General features: G+C 37.9%; 2 protein-coding genes across 2 annotated transcripts in view; one reads left to right on the forward strand and one right to left on the reverse strand.

Annotated features, from left to right (window-relative positions):
* On the forward strand, positions 1–17591 carry LOC5570423 (ubiquinone biosynthesis O-methyltransferase, mitochondrial). The gene is made up of 4 exons (XM_001659085.2): positions 1–234; positions 668–805; positions 16487–16859; positions 16918–17591. Exons 1-4 carry the CDS (start codon positions 101–103, stop codon positions 17188–17190), a joined length of 918 nt encoding a protein of 305 aa, XP_001659135.1. The 5' UTR covers positions 1–100; the 3' UTR covers positions 17191–17591.
* LOC5570429 (protein disulfide-isomerase A5) overlaps positions 17239–18281 on the reverse strand; it is a 22159-nt gene continuing 21116 nt past the window's right edge. The window contains exon 6 of the mRNA XM_001659086.2: positions 17239–18279. Within this exon, the coding sequence (XP_001659136.1) occupies positions 17645–18279 (635 nt within the window). The 3' untranslated portion in view covers positions 17239–17644. The remainder of the gene's footprint in view (positions 18280–18281) is intronic.

The raw sequence follows: 18281 nt of genomic DNA on the forward strand, positions 1-18281 counted from the left end.
ACTCTACACATCAGTCTCACGCCGGCAGTTCAGTGGGAACCATCATCGCGTTCGAAGTTAGTGTCGTATACCTAATCCTGTGTGAACCGAAACTAGCAAGATGAGTCCCTACTACGGAATGTACGTAGTCCTGGGCCTAGTGTTCAAAATACTGGAAACTGTTATCAAAGTGTTGAAGCTAAATTCGGTGGTAAAAGCATTGGAAGCACAGTTTGGAAACTTCATTATCGGACTGTAAGTATACTTTTCTGAAACCGCGAAATATTGAAAAATCAACGACAATGCGTTAAATCAGCACGAAATTGACCGAAATTGAGTGAATCGATTTTCAAATCGTTCTATTTAAAGAACATGCACATTCTGTTCCTATGGGCTTGGTGCAAATGGCTTACATTTAATCATTGCATGCATTTCATTCCCTAAGTGTGTTTGGCAACTACTTTTATCAGTGCATTCGTACTTCGAATCGTAAGTGAGGTACCTAAACTCATGTCGCACCTATTCAGCTAGGAAACATTATCAGTTTCCGCGCATCAAAATTGAACCAGCACAAGAAGAAGCAAACACACGGTTGACGACGGCAAGACGATACTGCAAGAATTTCTAAATTTGCTGAATCACGGTGAATTCGACAAAATTCAGAACGTTTTTTTTTTTCTTCCTACAGGAATGATAACCGCCCAAAAGAGGCTGCACCGAAGGATAGTGTAAGCAAAACGGAGATCGAACACCTAGCCAAGATGGTTGAATTCTGGTGGGATACCAAAGGGCCAGCCAGAATGTTGCACACATTCTATCAAGTGAGGTGAGGTTTGTGTATTGCAATTTTCGAGGAATCGCAAGTTTGATTGAGTCGTCAAATTTCCTTTCTTCAGCAGTATTGTGTGTTTATTAGAATGGTTCAAAAAATCGTTTTTGCTCCACACCGCTCATCCGATTCTAAATCAAATTCTGAGCGACCTCCCAAAATTTGAGCTCATTCAGATGAAAACAAAGACTGCACAAGGCCTTTGAAGTTTATATGGGAATTACTATTGGAAAAGCAAGCAACTCGTTTAATCGGTCATAGTGTTTGCCCATGTGACCTTGGGGATTAGAACTACGTTGATACTGTGAGATACAATAGTCAGCTACAACTTAGCCGAAAACCGTTTTTAAATCGGACGCCCCAGTAATTAGTTATTGATTTTTGAATGAGTTGTGAAACTTTGGCTATAATTATTGGGCTGTTCTGCAGGCATCACTGGATATATGCAGTAAAACATAGTAGCCATGATTTGTGCGTGCTATCTTTCGCTCCAGGTGCAGCAATGTTGCCTGTTCAGAAGTTTAATGAGCACTGCTGAAGAATTTGTGACTGGATATAAATCAATAACTAATTACTGAGGCGTCCGATTTGAAAACGGTCTTCGGCAAAGTTGTAGCTGATGAATGTATCTCACATTATCAACGTAGCTCTAATCCCCAAGAGCACATGGGCAAACACTATGACCGATTGAATGAATTCGTTGCTTTTCTCGTAGTAATTCCCATATAAACTTTAAAGGGCTTGTGCAGTCTCAATTTTCATCCAAATGAACTCAAATTTTGGGAGGACACCCAGAATTTGATCTAGAATCGAATGAGTGGTGTGGAGCAAAAACGATTTTTCGAACCACTCTAGTGTTTATTGTTTGATCATGACATGAACTAATAAGGTTTCTTCCTAGAACCTTTCACACACTTATAAGGTATGATAATAAGCGAATGAAAAGTCTTGAAGTTTGATACCCGTTACGAGCCAAATAGTATACCTATAGCTAAGAATGTTACAATCAAACTTTTGCATTTGAGAAACTCTGAGAAATTAGGTTTACAGGTTGCCTTGTTGATATTTTTGAAAAAAAAAGTCCGATTTTCGTGAGTTATGTTAAACACATATTTTAACAACTACCGAAAGCTAAACATTACATATATTTTTCAATTGGATTAAATGGACAAATTGATGTGAAGTTTTGCGAAAAAGTTACACGTCTTCTCAGTGAGAATCGAACTCACGACTCCCTGATCTCTAGTTAGGGCGCGTTACCCCTACGCCATGAGAGGACTCATGAACGCAGAAGTTAACCTGAATTCGATTTCAGCTCAATAATTACGTGGTCCTTTTTCGCAAAGTGCACCTCTTTCGGAAGAATTAGATGCCCATCCAAACACAACGCTTTCTATATATATCCAATGCCTAGCCCGAGAGCGCATTATGTTTTAGGTAACTTTTTCGCAAAACTTCACATTAATTTGTCCATTTAATCCAATTGCAAAATATATGTAATGTTTAGCTTTCGGTAGTTGTTAAACTTTCACTCGGCTGGTTAGCCGTAAACCACGATTCATAATTAAAAACAAGTACATATTTTAAGTTCAACAAAATTTCGTAAAACCGAGTATTTTTTCTAATTCCCTTGGGGTATAAGCTATCTGGTAGAAATCATTCACTGTATATTTTGCACAAAAATTTGGCATACTAAATTTTTGAATGTTCGAAAACTATGATGTTTTTCAAATCATTCATATTTTATATCATCAAAGTGAGTATCAAACTTAACACTAGAATTATTCATTACTTATTTAAAGATGAGAAATTTTGTAAAAATAAAAAAATTAACAACTTTGCCGAATACATTATACTTACCCCTATTTTTTTACATTTTTGAGTTATTAAGCATAAGCAGTTATGCTTATAAGCATTGATGACCGTACAATTCGTAGTTGCTACTCCGTGATTGACCAGAATAGGATAAGGTGTACCAATTATGGATGCAATATGTCAACTGGATGAATGAAAATCAAGTTTTAACCGTGTTTCTAAAACTTAAACATGACTTGTTGGTGTTGATTACTAGTTTGAAGCCTTGCGAACAGTTGAAATAAATAGTTTTAGTACTAAATTGGCTTTTAGCTTCTAAAAATTGGTTTTAAAAAGCGTTATCTTTGTACCAATTATGGCAATAGTGTTCCTAGCATTCGACATAAAAGTGTACTAATTATGGACTATCGAATAATTGCACGAAATGAACTCAATCACCATCCAGAGCGAATGATAATGCAACGCTTATATGTAATGAAGTGATTGCCTATAAAATTTTCCAAAAAAATGTGTTAAATAGATGTTAAATCAATTTATTGCAATGGGTTCATGTGAGCAAATTAATTTTGGAAAAGGAATCTAAATGAAGGGAAAATGCAAATTATTATACAAAACAGCATCAATGAACTCATATTATCTTTCCAGCGCCTAATTTTAACGAAAAAGCAGGGAAAATTCAAAAATCGAGTGTCGCTGAAAACCCCTCTCCACCATGAAATTAGTATCTTCCGCTTGCGAACGTTTTCGAACGTGTGATTGAAAAATCTTAGTAATTGAGTACAAAACATGAAGATAATGCCTTACCGAACCGTCCCGTCGTGGAAGTCACCCGTAAAATAGCTTTACCTGTTTTATGTCTCTGATCAAAATATGTAAACAAACAAACCACCTCCAGAGTATCGCCATAATTGGGCTCTCATACACTCTTTGTACCAGTTATCGACATATTGGAAATAACACGATTTGCAACTTAAAACAGTAGATTTGATTGTTCACCAGCTAAATCGATTCATTTGTTTTCACTAGGCAACATACGTTTACCGGCTGAAGCAGTTTTTCCGGATGAAAACATAAATTTCGTAACGGGTATTCTTTAACAAACTGCTAAGGTGACATATGTGTGAGGCAAAAATTTCAAATGTTCATTTCTCGAAGCTTATGGTCTAATCCACCGGCGTACTAAATTCACTCGGTTCAAGAATTTTGACACTTGAGCGGGTCCGAAACACGTGGAGAGCATACAGAAGCGTGCCCCGCTCAAGTGTCACAATTTTCAGACCGAGTGAATTTAGTACACCGGTGGATTAGACCATTGCACGAATGATCTCATCAAGGTTTAGTTACCATCAAATACAAATAGGTTTATAATTCCTGTGAATATTAGCCGTTACATTCTAGTGAAACAATAAGAAAAATCTCTTTTTGTTCCCACTATTGCCATAATTGGTACTTCTACCCTAATCGAAGTTGCACAAGGAATCCACCGATGTAGCTTTCCATCTTCAATGTACAGTGTGCATTGCACATTTTCGAGAACTCCAAACATTAAAACGTCAATAACAGAACAAAACCTGCTTCTCAGCTTAGTGTTCTTATGAGCACTTCCACAGTTATTAACTGAGAGCTTCCTTTGCCAAAGTTGCCATTTTCGCATTCGTATATCATGTGGCAGGTATGATTATACTCTATGCCCCGGAAAGTCAAGGAAATTTCCTTTACGAAAAGATCCTGGACCGACTGGGAATCGAAACCAGACACCTTCAGCATGGCGTTGCTTTGTAGCCGCGGACTCAAACCACTCGGCTAAGGAAGGCACATTTGCATCTCCACACTCAAAATAATCCAAACGTCATTGTTACGTGAAAACATACGTGGTTTTTTTCCATCGCACTTTCCACGTAGCTCTTACGTTAATCATAGGTAGCCCAGAATGAACGCATGAACTTTTGAACTTCGTCCATTCCACCGGTGCTATACGTAAGAGCTACGTGGATTTTCCGGTAGCCTTTACGAAGCGTTTCAATAGGACCTAGATGGTTTTGCATTAAATTTAACTGGAATAAAGACCAACCTTATCTCTAATAGGCTTTGGAAGAAAACTAATTCCCAATTGGAAAATGTAAACAGACCTAAAAGATTGTGATATTTTTATATTCAATCTGAGCATTGTGAATCCTGTTTCCCAAATGTTGTGAGTTTGTTCTGTCTTGTTGTAGCCTTCGCCTTCGCGTGCTATAATTGATAGAGGTTATAAATCTATATAAATAAAAATGGAGTGGTGTTTGTATGTCACGAAATGTCTCGAGAATGGGTCAACGGATTAACGCAAGTTTTTCACTGTTGCTCTCCACAAGGGATCCGACGTGTTTGTGCGAGGAAAAAGTTCAGGAGAGTCTCCGGAATAATCGGGAAAATGGGACAAGACTAAGGTGTCATTTTGCATGGGGGATTTTTGACGTTTTCTATCAGCCTACTTGATGGCAAGACGAAGTTTGCCGGGACCACTAGTTAGGTATAAAAAATGAAGTAATGCAGGGATTCTTCGGTATTCAAAGCATATTTACCTTGAAATCAATCTAACTCGGGGTTTAAAGTTCAGCAGCTTCTGAAGTTCCTCAAAAATCAAGCGGGCGCCATCTTAGGATTTGTGCTCAACACCGAATGTACGTACAACATGCAGATGTCAAAATGAACTTAGGCACCTACGTGAATTTCACGTAAGTGCGATAGGTAACCTCAGTAACAATTACCGATTCACTATTTGAGGGTTATGAATGGCTTAGTGATCTTTATCTTAGTCAGGTAAAGTGGAGGCAAAATGAATTTGGAGTGATCTACGTGATTTTTCACGTAGCAATGACGTTTGGATTTTTTTGAGTGCATGGTTGTCATGGGAATGAGTTTCGTTAGTGGGGAGGGATCATAGCTGCATGATCAGGATTCACCTTGGTAAGTGATGCGATTCATGCTACCTCAGTTCAAAAAATCACCTATCAGTACTTCTAAATGAAAACCCAGATCCGTGCTCCTGAAAATCTGAGGTCCGGCTACGATGAATCTTTGCCTTCTGCTTGGGCTTTAACGGAGCACTGCCCAGCAGAACACGTGCAGAACAAACCATTTCATTTCCGCTATAGACACTTTTTTTAATTACACCAGCCGAATCTAAGAATTTGCGAAGATGATAAAAACGTGACAGATAAATTGTCAACACATCCGTTCGCGCGCGCTGCTACTGCATTTTTGCATTATTGAGTTTTTTGAGATTTACTGCGGCAGAAATGCGACTTTTATGTTTTTTGTTTTTGACCCGGCTTTCTTATGTTTCCATGAACCGAAGGAAATCCCGGACACTATTCAATATTGATGTTCATTTTTCAATTTTTGAAATAGATGCTTTCACCCTAAGATAAGATTGAACACCTGGCTTCTTTTAGTTGTTCTTCTTTTCATCCATGAGCCCAGTTGTAAATTTCCCATCCTTGCGTGTTACGCTAAAACAGTGTTGCCATTTGTATGGAAGACGGTAAACTATTTCAATCATTATTTAATTATTAATTGTGGTGGTAACGAGAATTATAGTACTTAATTATTAAAACGACAACATTTGAATCCGCGACGAAAAACATAGGCTATGAGAGGCCTTCATGAGCTGTAATGTAAGGTGCGCGGCTACAAAGCAATAGCATGTATGCTAACACACTAACTTTGATTCGCTGTATTCTGTGAAATTTTACCGAAACATCAAAAGCAGCACGTTCGGTAATTTAATATACAGATTTCGGTAAAAGTTTGCTGTTTTTAGATAAAAAATTCATCGCAATATGTAAAATTTACCCGAGTTTTGAGAATTTTTTTACCAAACGTTATGGTGAGATTTCGATGAAATTTCACAGAATACTGCGAATTAATCTTAACGTGACAGGTACCTGGATTCGATTCCTGGCCCATGAAATTTACGTTTTGAAATATTCCGCGACTTCCATGCACATAAAGTAACTGTGGATATCGTATAAACCTTCAATCTGAGACGCAGGCTTCAAAACACTGTAGATGTTTATCATACCTCTGGCAACACGGGCAAATCCAAAACAAACGCATCCGATGGTAACTTTCCACACGCAACCACACACTCGCATACATCAAATTTAACCAATCAGCGACTGGATCACAAACTGGATTCAATTTTATACTCAGTTGTCCGATCTTTATCTTAGCTTTTACCCAAAATTATTGAACAAAAGGAACTTCCTAGTTCGTAGTAGGCACTTCACTTGTTATACATCTCTTCGTATCCAATGTCTTATAATTTAACTATACCATGACCCCACAGTAATGGATCAAATAGTGTGGAGTCCAACCTATAAAATTCAATAAAACGACATGGGAAACGTAAAATTGTAATTTGAAAGCACGAATCGAATCGTTTCAAATTAGAACTTCGGTTAGTAAACTGTTTTGAGTGTAATATATACATAGAATTGCATAAAAATTAAAAATCGTGTCGGTTCCTGAAAACCATATTATGGATCAAATTGTGACATATTACGGATCAGTGCGCAAAATCAAGAGATTTTCAACTCAATGCATCTGTATTGCATGGTATGGCGAAAGTTAACAATGTGTCATATATAACTGCAAAAAATAACAGTGTTAGAGCTGGAAACAAGGGTAAAATGCCCTTTTTATTGTGATACTGCATTGTTAGTAACTGAGACATGAACTGTTTTCACTCCACACCAAATTTTCCACCCATTTTTGTCTGCTAAAACATGAAATTTACAAACCTTGATGTTTTATTAGTTTTATCCTTAGTGCTATTGTCTGAAAATGTCGAATCCAATGCATAAAATAGCAGAAATCTACATATTTTTAAAGTGATGCATAACCGTGGTAAACAATCATTTCCTGGTCCATAGTATGGATCACTAGTTAGGAGTGCTAATATTCGGTATTTTGAATAAAAAATCAAGTTAAATGTTTTCCAAAGATGAATTCAGGGTTGCCACATTTAAATCTGTATATTGTACTTCAATTATCTGTATTTCTGTATCCAAGAACAAAATATCTGTATATCAAATCTGTATGCACCAAAATTGAGAAAGAAGTTAACATTATGCCAGAAATTTATTAAAATATCAACCATTTGTAATAACATTGCGGAATCGACACATCTAAGATAAAATTTTATGGTTTTCAAAAATACAAATTTTCATTTTTCAAAAAAATCTGTATAAATCTGTATAATTTTGGCCAAATTCTGTATACAGAATCGGTATATCTGTATATTTCCACAAAATCTGTAATCTGTATATACAGATTCTTGGTCACAAAATATTCGAGAAAATCTGTAAAATACAGATAAATCTGTATATGTGGCAACCCTGGATGAATTCATACTAAATCGAAGCGAACGAGCATAAAACATGCTATAACATTTGAATTTTACCACCTGTGGGAGCTTATAAATGCTGACGGCACTTTTTACAGAAAACGACCATATAATAAGCCATTTTACGAGACGTTCGATTGACGTTTTCCGGCGGGCCGCCATTGTTGTTGTTCAAAAAACTAGCATGATATCTGAATGGCGCTGGTCACATTTTTGTTGGCGATGACGTCCCCGTCTCTTTCAGCGCATGTTTCTACCTGGCTTACATGTATTATGTTACCTGTAAATGAAAAATACCTTCCCTGCTTGCTGATTTCAATTTTAAATGCGAAAATTAAAAACTTTGTTTCAGTGCCACCAGCGCCATTGTTGAATAAGCTCCTTCCAAATGTAACGCTAGAAGAAACGTAAATACATCGACCCGCCAGAAACTTTCAAAGCTGGTAAACAAACGGAAACCATATGATTCGAAACGTCTCATAAAATGGCTTATGATAGCTGTGTGCTACCAACTAAACATTTGTCAAATACACAGTTATTTAGTTTTCTCCTTTTAAAACAACAAATTGATGAAAATAAAAACACACAGACTTTTTATTTGGCAAATAAAAGAGCTGTGTGTTTCTATTTTCTTCGATTTGTTTATTTTAAAAGAGAAAACTGCTTTTTCATTTTTGACTTTTGCACCATTTTTACTTGGGCCTTAAGGGGACACGGGAGACCGTGTTATTTTCCCTATATTTTGTCTCACTCTAACAATTATCATCAAAACTTTGCCGAAGCAAATCTCGAGTTTTAGTGAACCGATGAAGCTGAAAATTTAATCGATTGTGCACCACATATATAGAATATAGTGATAAATTTTTCACATCCATATATGGAGTGGTACTTGAGATCTGCTTCTTCAAATGGATAGGATGATTATAATGACGTCCCGTGCGGCCTTAACATTACAAATGGTAAAAGACAAATAGTATAACATGCAAAAAATATGTTTTACGTCAGCGTTAATGTTTTGAACGAGTTATCCGATGTTGAACGTCAAGGTGATCCGTCACTGTGGGTGATCCGTAACTGTGGGTGATCCGTAACTGTGTGGGCATGGTATTTCATTCTAATGCATATAAAAAGTGTTTGGCGCTGCAATAATACAATGCCAATGAAATGATTATAATTTTGGATTTATTCTAACAGACCTTCCCCACTGCATAATCATTGTTGCAAAATATTGTAAGAGTTTGACGTTGGAATTGTACGAGCTTCGTCGACACATGAGATTTGCGTTTATCCGTAAAACAATACCAAGATCTCCGACGCTGAACTTATGATAATTATTCAAAAGTATTAAATGCCCAATCAAATTAGTGGATACTTATATAGATTTTAATTCTAATTTGAAAGTGGGCCGCATAGAACCGAAGTGAATGGAATCTGGAACGTGTTGAAATCGATGTTTTGTGTCAGTTCAACACTTGCTAGCTTTCGAGAGATATGTGTCATTCATTGAACGAATCTCTGGACCTACATAAATAAACCGTCCAAAAAATCATATAATTAAACAATGCCTTAATTTATTTTGCCACATAAATATGTGCGAACTGGGAGACTATAATGAATACACGGAAAAAAAAAAACTGTGTTAAAAATAACTATTTTAGCTGACTACGCCCATTCTTAAAACAACCATGGAATTTCAAAGAAAATTGCTATGTACGCCTTTCTGGAACATTTGACATAAATCTTTTTCGTCAATCTGATTTCGACTACAACCATGTTAAAATCATGCGCATTTTAAATAGGATACATCTTAAATTTTCAGGGATTAAATAACTATATATTAGCTATTGTTTTAGCATAATTTATTTATTGAATTTCCTCCTCCAAGCTGAATGCACGTACATTTCGCTTAACACTTCAGTCGTCGCACTGTAGAACCGAAGTGCAACTTTGGTTTAAACCTTAATAAATAAAATTTTGCACATATGAACATAACACTCTAAACTAGTATTACTCAAAATTTAATTAATGATTACCCCCGCGATACTTGAGCATGAGTTCTTTAATAATTTTAGCAAAGGTTCTTCAAATAATTTCGGCACAAATGCTTCGTGTTGTTGTATGGTGATCAGTTGCATGTCTCCCACTAGGTTTATGGACAAAACTGGTATCTTTTCAATAACCCATCTTATTGAATATATGCTTGGTATGAAGTCAAGTTATATTATTGTTGCCACTCTCAACTTTTCAACCTGAAAAAATAGGCACAGTATTACAAACATTCAACATAATTTTTAATATGGATTGCCTGAAGTCCTGAGACTAAAGACACGGGTGAACAATTCTGACATTTAATAATTGTAAACACAAAGCTTGCTTTGATTGAACTGTAAAAAAATGTAGTGTAGGCAGGAAATGTCGAAAGATGGTGATCCAGAAATTATAGCAAGCTAGCGTAAAAAGCCAACAATCTGAACATTCCTTGAAAAGACATTTCCTTGTGTATCTAAGGAGAAATTCTTAGAGAATAACCACGCAAGGGTATCTTTTGAAGATTTCTCTAGAATTTTGCACTAGGATTGACTGCAAGAAGAGGAAAATAGTGACTTCAGAGATAGTTTTCTTTAAGAAAAGAGACTTGAGAGACCTTCTATTGAAAATCGAGACATTTTAGAGACTTGCATTAAAATAGTGACCAAGTCCCTAAAATGACGGGTCCCGTCTCATCGAATTCACTGCACTGGCTTCGGTGTCTTCAATGAAAACTCCCCCGCCTTCCGCAAACTTCAAGAGCCTTGCTCGGTTTATGCTGCTGAGCTGGCAACAATCAACTTCGCTTTGGAGATTATCTCCAACACAGTCTTGGGAACTGTGACCACAATTCACCACAGTTCATCGATTCTGACATAGAGCTTTCTTAGTGACATTTGAACACACGTAGACTAGCATACGCTCGTCATTCACAGTTTGTTTTTGTTTTCCTCAAAGAAACTTGCACACGCTTTCCAGACTCATCAAAATGCATATGGAAATATTACCCAATTTGCAAAAAAATATACCCGGATTCTGGGTGCTTTTCGAAACAGAGTGCATATTGTTTTCCTCTAAGGTTCACAACTACATCTACACTAGGGCACCCATACCATTGAGCGTGATAACCACTATTCATCCAAAACACAAAGCAGCAACAGCATCAATATCAATCAGGCGTTGCGCTGCCGACGGTTCACACACTGCTTGACTGTTTTTGTCTCTCCACTATGACCGTTTTCGGGCAGCCATTCCAAGGTGAATGATTGAAAAAAGTGTGAAATCATTCAATCGCTAATATTTTGCTTGTGTTTTCAACTAATTGAAATCTATTAGCTCTAACAGAAAGAGCACAATCATTCCGTTGCGATACATATAAACAAGTTCTCGCATAATCTGAGACAACGCCCTAAAAGCCATTGGTAACCACCTGTGTAGCTCGTTGTTTCTGAGTAAATGAATGAATAAGCAACCAAACCAACACCACTGGCAGGTAGAGAATGATCCTTGCTTCACCATAGAGTTGTTAAATAACGTGTAAATCCATTCAAATACTCAGAAATAACGAACTACACACATGGTTACCAATGGCTTTTAGGGCGAGATCATAAGTTATGCGAGAGTTCAACTTCATGCTGCCTTTATCGAGCAAAAATGCAAAACCCTGTAAACCGCAAAAATCGTGTCACCACTGTGCTCGAGTCATTTCGCATTCGGGGTTGAAAAACGTTAGGAAGAAGAAGATTACAGTTTTGAAAAGCCGTGACATTTTTTTGCTTCGAACGGTCATGATTTGCTTTGGATTTTGATGGTCGTGTAGAAAGATGTAAATGTAGAGGCGGTAAATGTTTGCTCCAGTACTTTTCTCATCCCTGCTCCAACATGCCCGCCGACCACTTCTTCATCTTCTCGCATGGCCTCAGTTTTATTGAGGTACTTCGATCGAAGAAATCTGTTAAGCTAAGATGCATGCTTTTCTCACAAAAATAAGAGAGCAGATGTGTGCGTGTACCTACTGGTCGAAAGATCATACAAAATTACCTTTGTGTGGGTCCACTCACATTGCTTTATCTATGGCAGGTGGGCGCTGAGGAAGGTGAGATTTATGATAGAAGAATTTCACACGACGATTTATTCTTTTTTTTTTCATTTAGTACGTCAAAGTTCTCTTCACGGTTGGCAAAGCGATCGGCTAAATGGTGGTTACATTTCATAATTCCTAGAGTTTCCTTGCGAGCCTGGTGGAAAGGTTTGGATGTAAGTCGAGATTGCATCCGCGCAGTAGCGCAACCAGGATTTGGTTCTAGGGGGGGTTTGTAAACTTCAAGGTTTATTTTTGAAAACGTAGTTATGTTTAAAAATTAGTCGAGAAATTCATGTATATTACACCTTTTTAACACATATATCAAAAATAGTTTGAACAATATAACAATATATTTGCATGATACGATTCAATCGCTCTTCATCTGTGTTACTGCTTATATATGTTTTCAAGTTTTTCTACAATGACCGCAGCAATTTACAATAGAACTCATTGCCACGATTCTTGCAGTAGGTCAGAAGTAAATCAGTATTGGAGAACTTGACTTGTAAATCCAAAAAATTGAGTTGAGGGTCAGAAGTGTGTTTTGCTTTCATTGTGAAGATTTTATGAACAAAAATGTGTAATATTTCAAAATTTTCAATGCGACCAACTTTGTTTTAGGATGACTCTGTAACCAGACTGAACAACTACTATAGTGGGACGCTTTATCGTCCTATCTAAATGGGACAAGTCGGAATCACATTTTACCAACAATTTCACTAAAAAAAGACTCAATTTTCATGCATCCTTTTTCCTAAAAATTCAATGTAATTCATTATCAACACATGCAAAATATCGAAAATGTTAGAACGCTCAATAAGGCAGAGATGCTTCCACCAGATGCTTAATGCATTCTGAGTTTTGCAATCTATAAAAACCGAAGAATAGCTTCTTCGGGAATTCATATGCTTTGAAAGTCGTAAAATTTGACAAAGGGTTTTTGATGCTTTTCGGGAACTGCGTCAATTTTCTGTTTAAAAGGTACCCATATATCTGAATGTTTAACAAACTTCTCACATAAAGCCCTTAGTTTGTTTTCCATAAAAGGCAACAAAATTTCATTAATTTCGCATGTAATTTTGAAATTCTACAGGGGTCAACAAATAAAAAGAAAACACTTCAGGAGAATATAACTGTGAAAACCATTGAATTTCACAATTTTAATTCAAACCAAACTTAATTACTACTTCGTTGTTCTTAGTTGTACGATGTGTAGTGTTGAATTTCAAAAATATATTTTGTAATTATTATATTTTTTCTGGCTCTGGGGGGGTTTAACCCCTAAAACCCCCCATTGGTTGCGCCACTGCGATCCGCGTGATGTCTAGTCAACAATTACTTGCTAGATGCACATTTGCACAGGATTAACCTCCCGGTGAGCAATATTTGTAATAGGTGTGGTTCCGGTGATGAGGACATCGATCATGTAGTTTGGCAATGCCCGGATATGAACGCCTGCAGAGCGCAACTATTGGATACCCTTGCGGCCCGAGGTGGACGACCCAATGTTCCTGATAGAGATGTGTCAGGAACCCGTGTTTTTCATGTATATGATCGCAATTTAAGATTTCCTTCGCTGGTCTGGTATAAAAGTTTAATTCTCTTGTGTTCTCTTCCCCATATTTTTTCCTGGATCCTGGCCATCCGACAGACGAATACCGCCAAAAAATTGATACCAACGCCATGAAACTAAAATCGAGCGATTGCGATATAGGGTCGATAGTATGGTCCACCTAAGTAAAAGGTCCTGAATAGCATAGAAACACGATACAATTTAATCGTATCATAAGGTTAATTTGTAGTTCGAAGTATCTCGCTCTATACCACATTTGTATTTTGTAAAAAGAGATAACTTAGAATTTTCTTGTGAACATTTTTGAAAAGCAGTGTTTTATGTGTGATAACACAATACGTAACGAAATGACCCTCCCTCCCTATGGGGCAATATTAGCCACCATATTGAATATTTCTTATTTGATTTAGAAAAATCGTTTCCAAGATATAATGTAGAAGAATACATTAAATATGCGTGAGAGGGTGCTCTAATCTAATCTAAGCGCTTGCACAGCCAATATTGAAAAGCATCATGGAAATACCTAAATTTAGTCAGGTATTTTCTTGTCAGCATTTATATTTGCAGAATATCAGCGATATGATACAAATAATAAAATGGCCAGGCCCACTGTGCAGACTTTGGGGTTGAAGATAATTAAAGAAATCGTGACGATTAGGTTATCCACGTATGAATAAACTGATAGACAAAAAATCTTCAATTCAATGAAAGAAGAAACGGGGACAACCGTACCAACCGTTTCAATTCAGGGTTATAGGTAAAATCGTTGGGAATGGCGATGCTAAGAAAGTTATTGCATACTCTATTGTTATTCTCCTTGGATAGGACAGGGACATTTCTTTCCAATGTCCTGGCTCTAGAGCCTTAGTTTAAGCGCCATTGCTCGCTCTCCGAAACGAGATGAAACCTTATTTTGTCCCTCTCCCGCTACACTGTTTTCCATCAATGTCAACACATTTGGGCAAAGTAATAAACAGGGTTTCAAAAATCATAGTATATAAATTAAGATTAAAAAATATTGAGAACATAAAACGATCTCACCGGATTTCAGTAGTGTACCATTGTTTGAGGTTTTTGTGTTCCTAGATTTTATATCTCGCTATTACCGCCAATGATTGCATGTTGTGCTTGAAGCTTTTTGGTGGTCAGTAAAGACATTTTTTTTTTCTTGGAGCCTTGGGCTAATGGTGCATTGTTCCGTCAGCTATGAATGGCCCCGTAGACCAAAACTGGCACTTAATCGAACTCCTTGTTGGCCAATCCTCAAGCCAAAGCTACTTCCTCCGACTTAACTCGGGCTCACAAAATGATCGAAGTGCACCGTTTCCAAAATAGCAGCAACACCGCGTTTGAAGAATCTTCACAGTAACAACAATTTGCATTACTACACTTCAATATGCAACTAAATAACGTATTTAGTGTAGCAAATACTCAAATTAACGTAAATCTAACAGCCGAAATGAAAATTAACGCGGAGCTAAAAAAAACGCGGCAGGAAATTCAAAACACGTCAGCTCGCACGCATGGCTTGCTACGATCTCTCTAAATATGCGTGAGAGGGTGTTGTATAAAAACTGGTTTAAAGTCTGATTTGAATCATGAAATTGTATGTTTTGCTTACAGTTCAATAAATTATGATTCTAAGAGCTTAATTTTTGTCGTTCAAATAAGTTTAATCAGTTTTAAAATTCTAGTTTTCATTAAAATCGCGTGCCGCGACAATATTGCAATGAAACTGCAAAAATTGGCATGAAGCTTTGACCGGCTATGACCATATTGCTCCGTTCCTACATGTTTTATATAAGTTCTGTTTTTATTGAAAATTTATTTTCGAATCTATACAATTTCCTCTATACCAAGCCGGTAGATAGTGGAAGAATGAGCTGCTGTGAAAAACAATGAAACCAATAGACAAAACATTATGCAAACCTTTTTTTACATTTAAAATTTTATAAGATTTTCGTAGTAGCATAAACATTTCAGATTTTCATAAATATATGAAGTATGAAATAAGATTTTCGCACGTTTTTCACGGTGGTGGCCAGATGAAGCATACTTTATGAGGGCCCAAGGTTATTGGGATCAAAATCGTTTTATTAAGCTCAAATGAAGGGTGGCCCATATTACTCCGTATGACCATACTGCCCCGCCTTCCCCTACGTCCCGGACCCGGATTATCAACGAGGAACCCTAAACCCTATCCTTACCATGTCCTTCCTTTAAAAATTGTGCGAACTAACCTCGAATTGCCTTCCTTAGTCAAGTGGTTAGAGTCCGAAGCTATACAAAGCAACGCCATGCTGAAAGTGTCTGGGTTCGATTCCCGGTCGGTCCAGGATCTTTTCGTAATGGAAACTTCCTTGACTTCCCTGGGCTAGAGTATCATCGTACCTGCCACACGATATACGAATGCGAAAATGGCAACTTTGGCAAAGAAAGCTCTCAGTTAATAAATGTGGAAGTGCTCATAAGAACACTAAGCTGAGAAGCCGGCTCTGTCCCAGTGAGGACGTTAATGCCAAAAAGAAGAGTCTCGAATTGCCACGAGTACCCTGGCTCCATCCATTCCGGTACTGAAAAAGCTGTGAATAATACAAAAATGAAATCCGGCTCCGTAAAGCATTAAACGCGATTGAGCCTCAAATAAACGAATTAGTCATAAAAAACAAATCTCTAAAAGAGAACTTGGGATTCGTAGCCATGAAAAGAGCGATCATCCAATTTTAGGATGCGGGGCAAAAGATATCGCTATAAATTGTCACTAATTTTTCTTTCAACATTCTTTAGGGTTCCTTTGGTCTTGGAAGGCCTAGCCGACACTGGTCGCATCGCAAAGGCGGACATCACAAAACAAGACGCACTGAAGGGTGTTCGGATTCTGGAAGCCGGTTGCGGTGGAGGCGTTCTGGCGGAAGACCTAGCCCGACTCGGGGCGTACGTCGTTGGTGTCGACCCAGGAAAGGAAATGATCGATCTGGCCAAGACACATCTGGACACCAAATCCAGCGAGTTGAAAAATCTTATCGAATACCACGACATTACAGTGGAAGAGCACGTGAAGAAGTTTGCCGGTACATATGATGCCATCGTATGCTCAGAAGTCATGGAACACGTAGATGAGAAGGAATCAATCTTGGCAGCGTGCTGCCGCTGCTTGAAGGTAAAATGACCTATGTCAGAAGGTAGACGTATCAAGCTTACTTATTTCTGTCTTGTAGCCTGGTGGATCATTGTTCGTTACTACCGAGAATCAAACCATGTTGGCGTGGTTCGTTTTCATCATAATCCCGGAGTACATTCTCAAGTTTATCCCGAAAGGAACGCATTTCTACGAAAAATTTGTCTCACCGCATGTGATTTCCAAGATTGCCAGCAAATATGGATGCAAGACACGCAGCGTCCGAGGGTTCTTCTACGACCGATTGTACAATTCGTGGAATTTTATCGACAACGACGACTGTAACTATGGACTGCATGCAGTGAAAGAGTAATGGACTTAGAATAACTTTTTTTTGGGACGGACAGGAATACCTCCATAGTACATTTAAATAATAAAACACCTATATTTCATTCGCATGATTCAGTGACAATTATTCAGACAATACCATTCATTCAACCGCTATATACGATCATTCGAGAAAGTCTTTTAGTTAGTTTGCTTAGCCAAAAGTGCGTTAGCTTCTGAATTTCATTTAAAAATATACAATACACGTCAACTATTGTTCAGATAAATTACTGATTCGATAAAAAGTTGCTTGAAAATATAAAGATCTTTAAATACGTAAGAATAGTTCAGACAGAAAGAGGAATAGTTAAACTGAGGCAGATACAGTAAAGATACTCGCTATCAAATGACAACCCAGTGTTAGCATTTTGTGCGAGTTTCATCAGATCACAAACTATGTCTCATCTTGATTAGAGAAACACCTTCCCCGGACTATTCTTTCACAGCTCATCCTTTTGGCTAGCCCCATTGGAACGGATAAATTCGAACATGGCCTGCGCCGTCCGTTTTCCTTCGTAGTTTTTGATGAATTTCCCCCGAACAAAGTATTTCATCGTGGGATACCCCTGAATCTCAAAACGCTCGGCAGTTTTAGGGTGCTCAGTACAATCTATGGCCGCCACTTTACCGGGAACGTTGTTTTTCACCAACATGCTGGCCACTTCCGCAAAGTCTGGCTTCATTCGTTTGCAATGGCCACACCATGGGGCGTAGAACATTACCAGGAGACGATCTTCGTTTTGCAGGACTTCATCAGCGTTCTTGTCGCCCATGATGATTATTTTGTCCGACCCAGGAAAGTCTCCAAACGGTTCTGCTGCCTTTTCCTGCGTAGGTGCACTAGGATCCTTGAGAAACTTTACAAAGTCCGCCTCCGTTCGTCCCCCGTTGTATTCCTTGACGGTTTTCAAGTAGCTGAAGTACTTCATCGTGGGATATCCACGAACTTCGTACGCTGAACAGATTCCATTGTGACGGGTGCAATCGACCGCTGCCAGAGCAACCTTCGGGTCATCCTTGAACTGCTCGGCAGCGTTGGCAAATTCCGGCTTGGCGCGCTTACAATGACCACACCCT

Source organism: Aedes aegypti, chromosome 2 (genome assembly GCF_002204515.2).
Source record: "Aedes aegypti strain LVP_AGWG chromosome 2, AaegL5.0 Primary Assembly, whole genome shotgun sequence".
Lineage (NCBI taxonomy): Eukaryota > Metazoa > Arthropoda > Insecta > Diptera > Culicidae > Aedes > Aedes aegypti.

Excerpts from the sequence above, each read along its gene's own strand:
- LOC5570423 (XM_001659085.2), top strand. The coding sequence starts at position 101 with ATGAGTCCCTACTACGGAATGTACGTAGTCCTGGGCCTAGTGTTCAAA. Across the intron at positions 235-667 it reads GGAAACTTCATTATCGGACT|GAATGATAACCGCCCAAAAG; the intron begins GTAAGTATACTT and ends TTCTTCCTACAG. Across the intron at positions 806-16,486 it reads CACACATTCTATCAAGTGAG|GGTTCCTTTGGTCTTGGAAG; the intron begins GTGAGGTTTGTG and ends AACATTCTTTAG.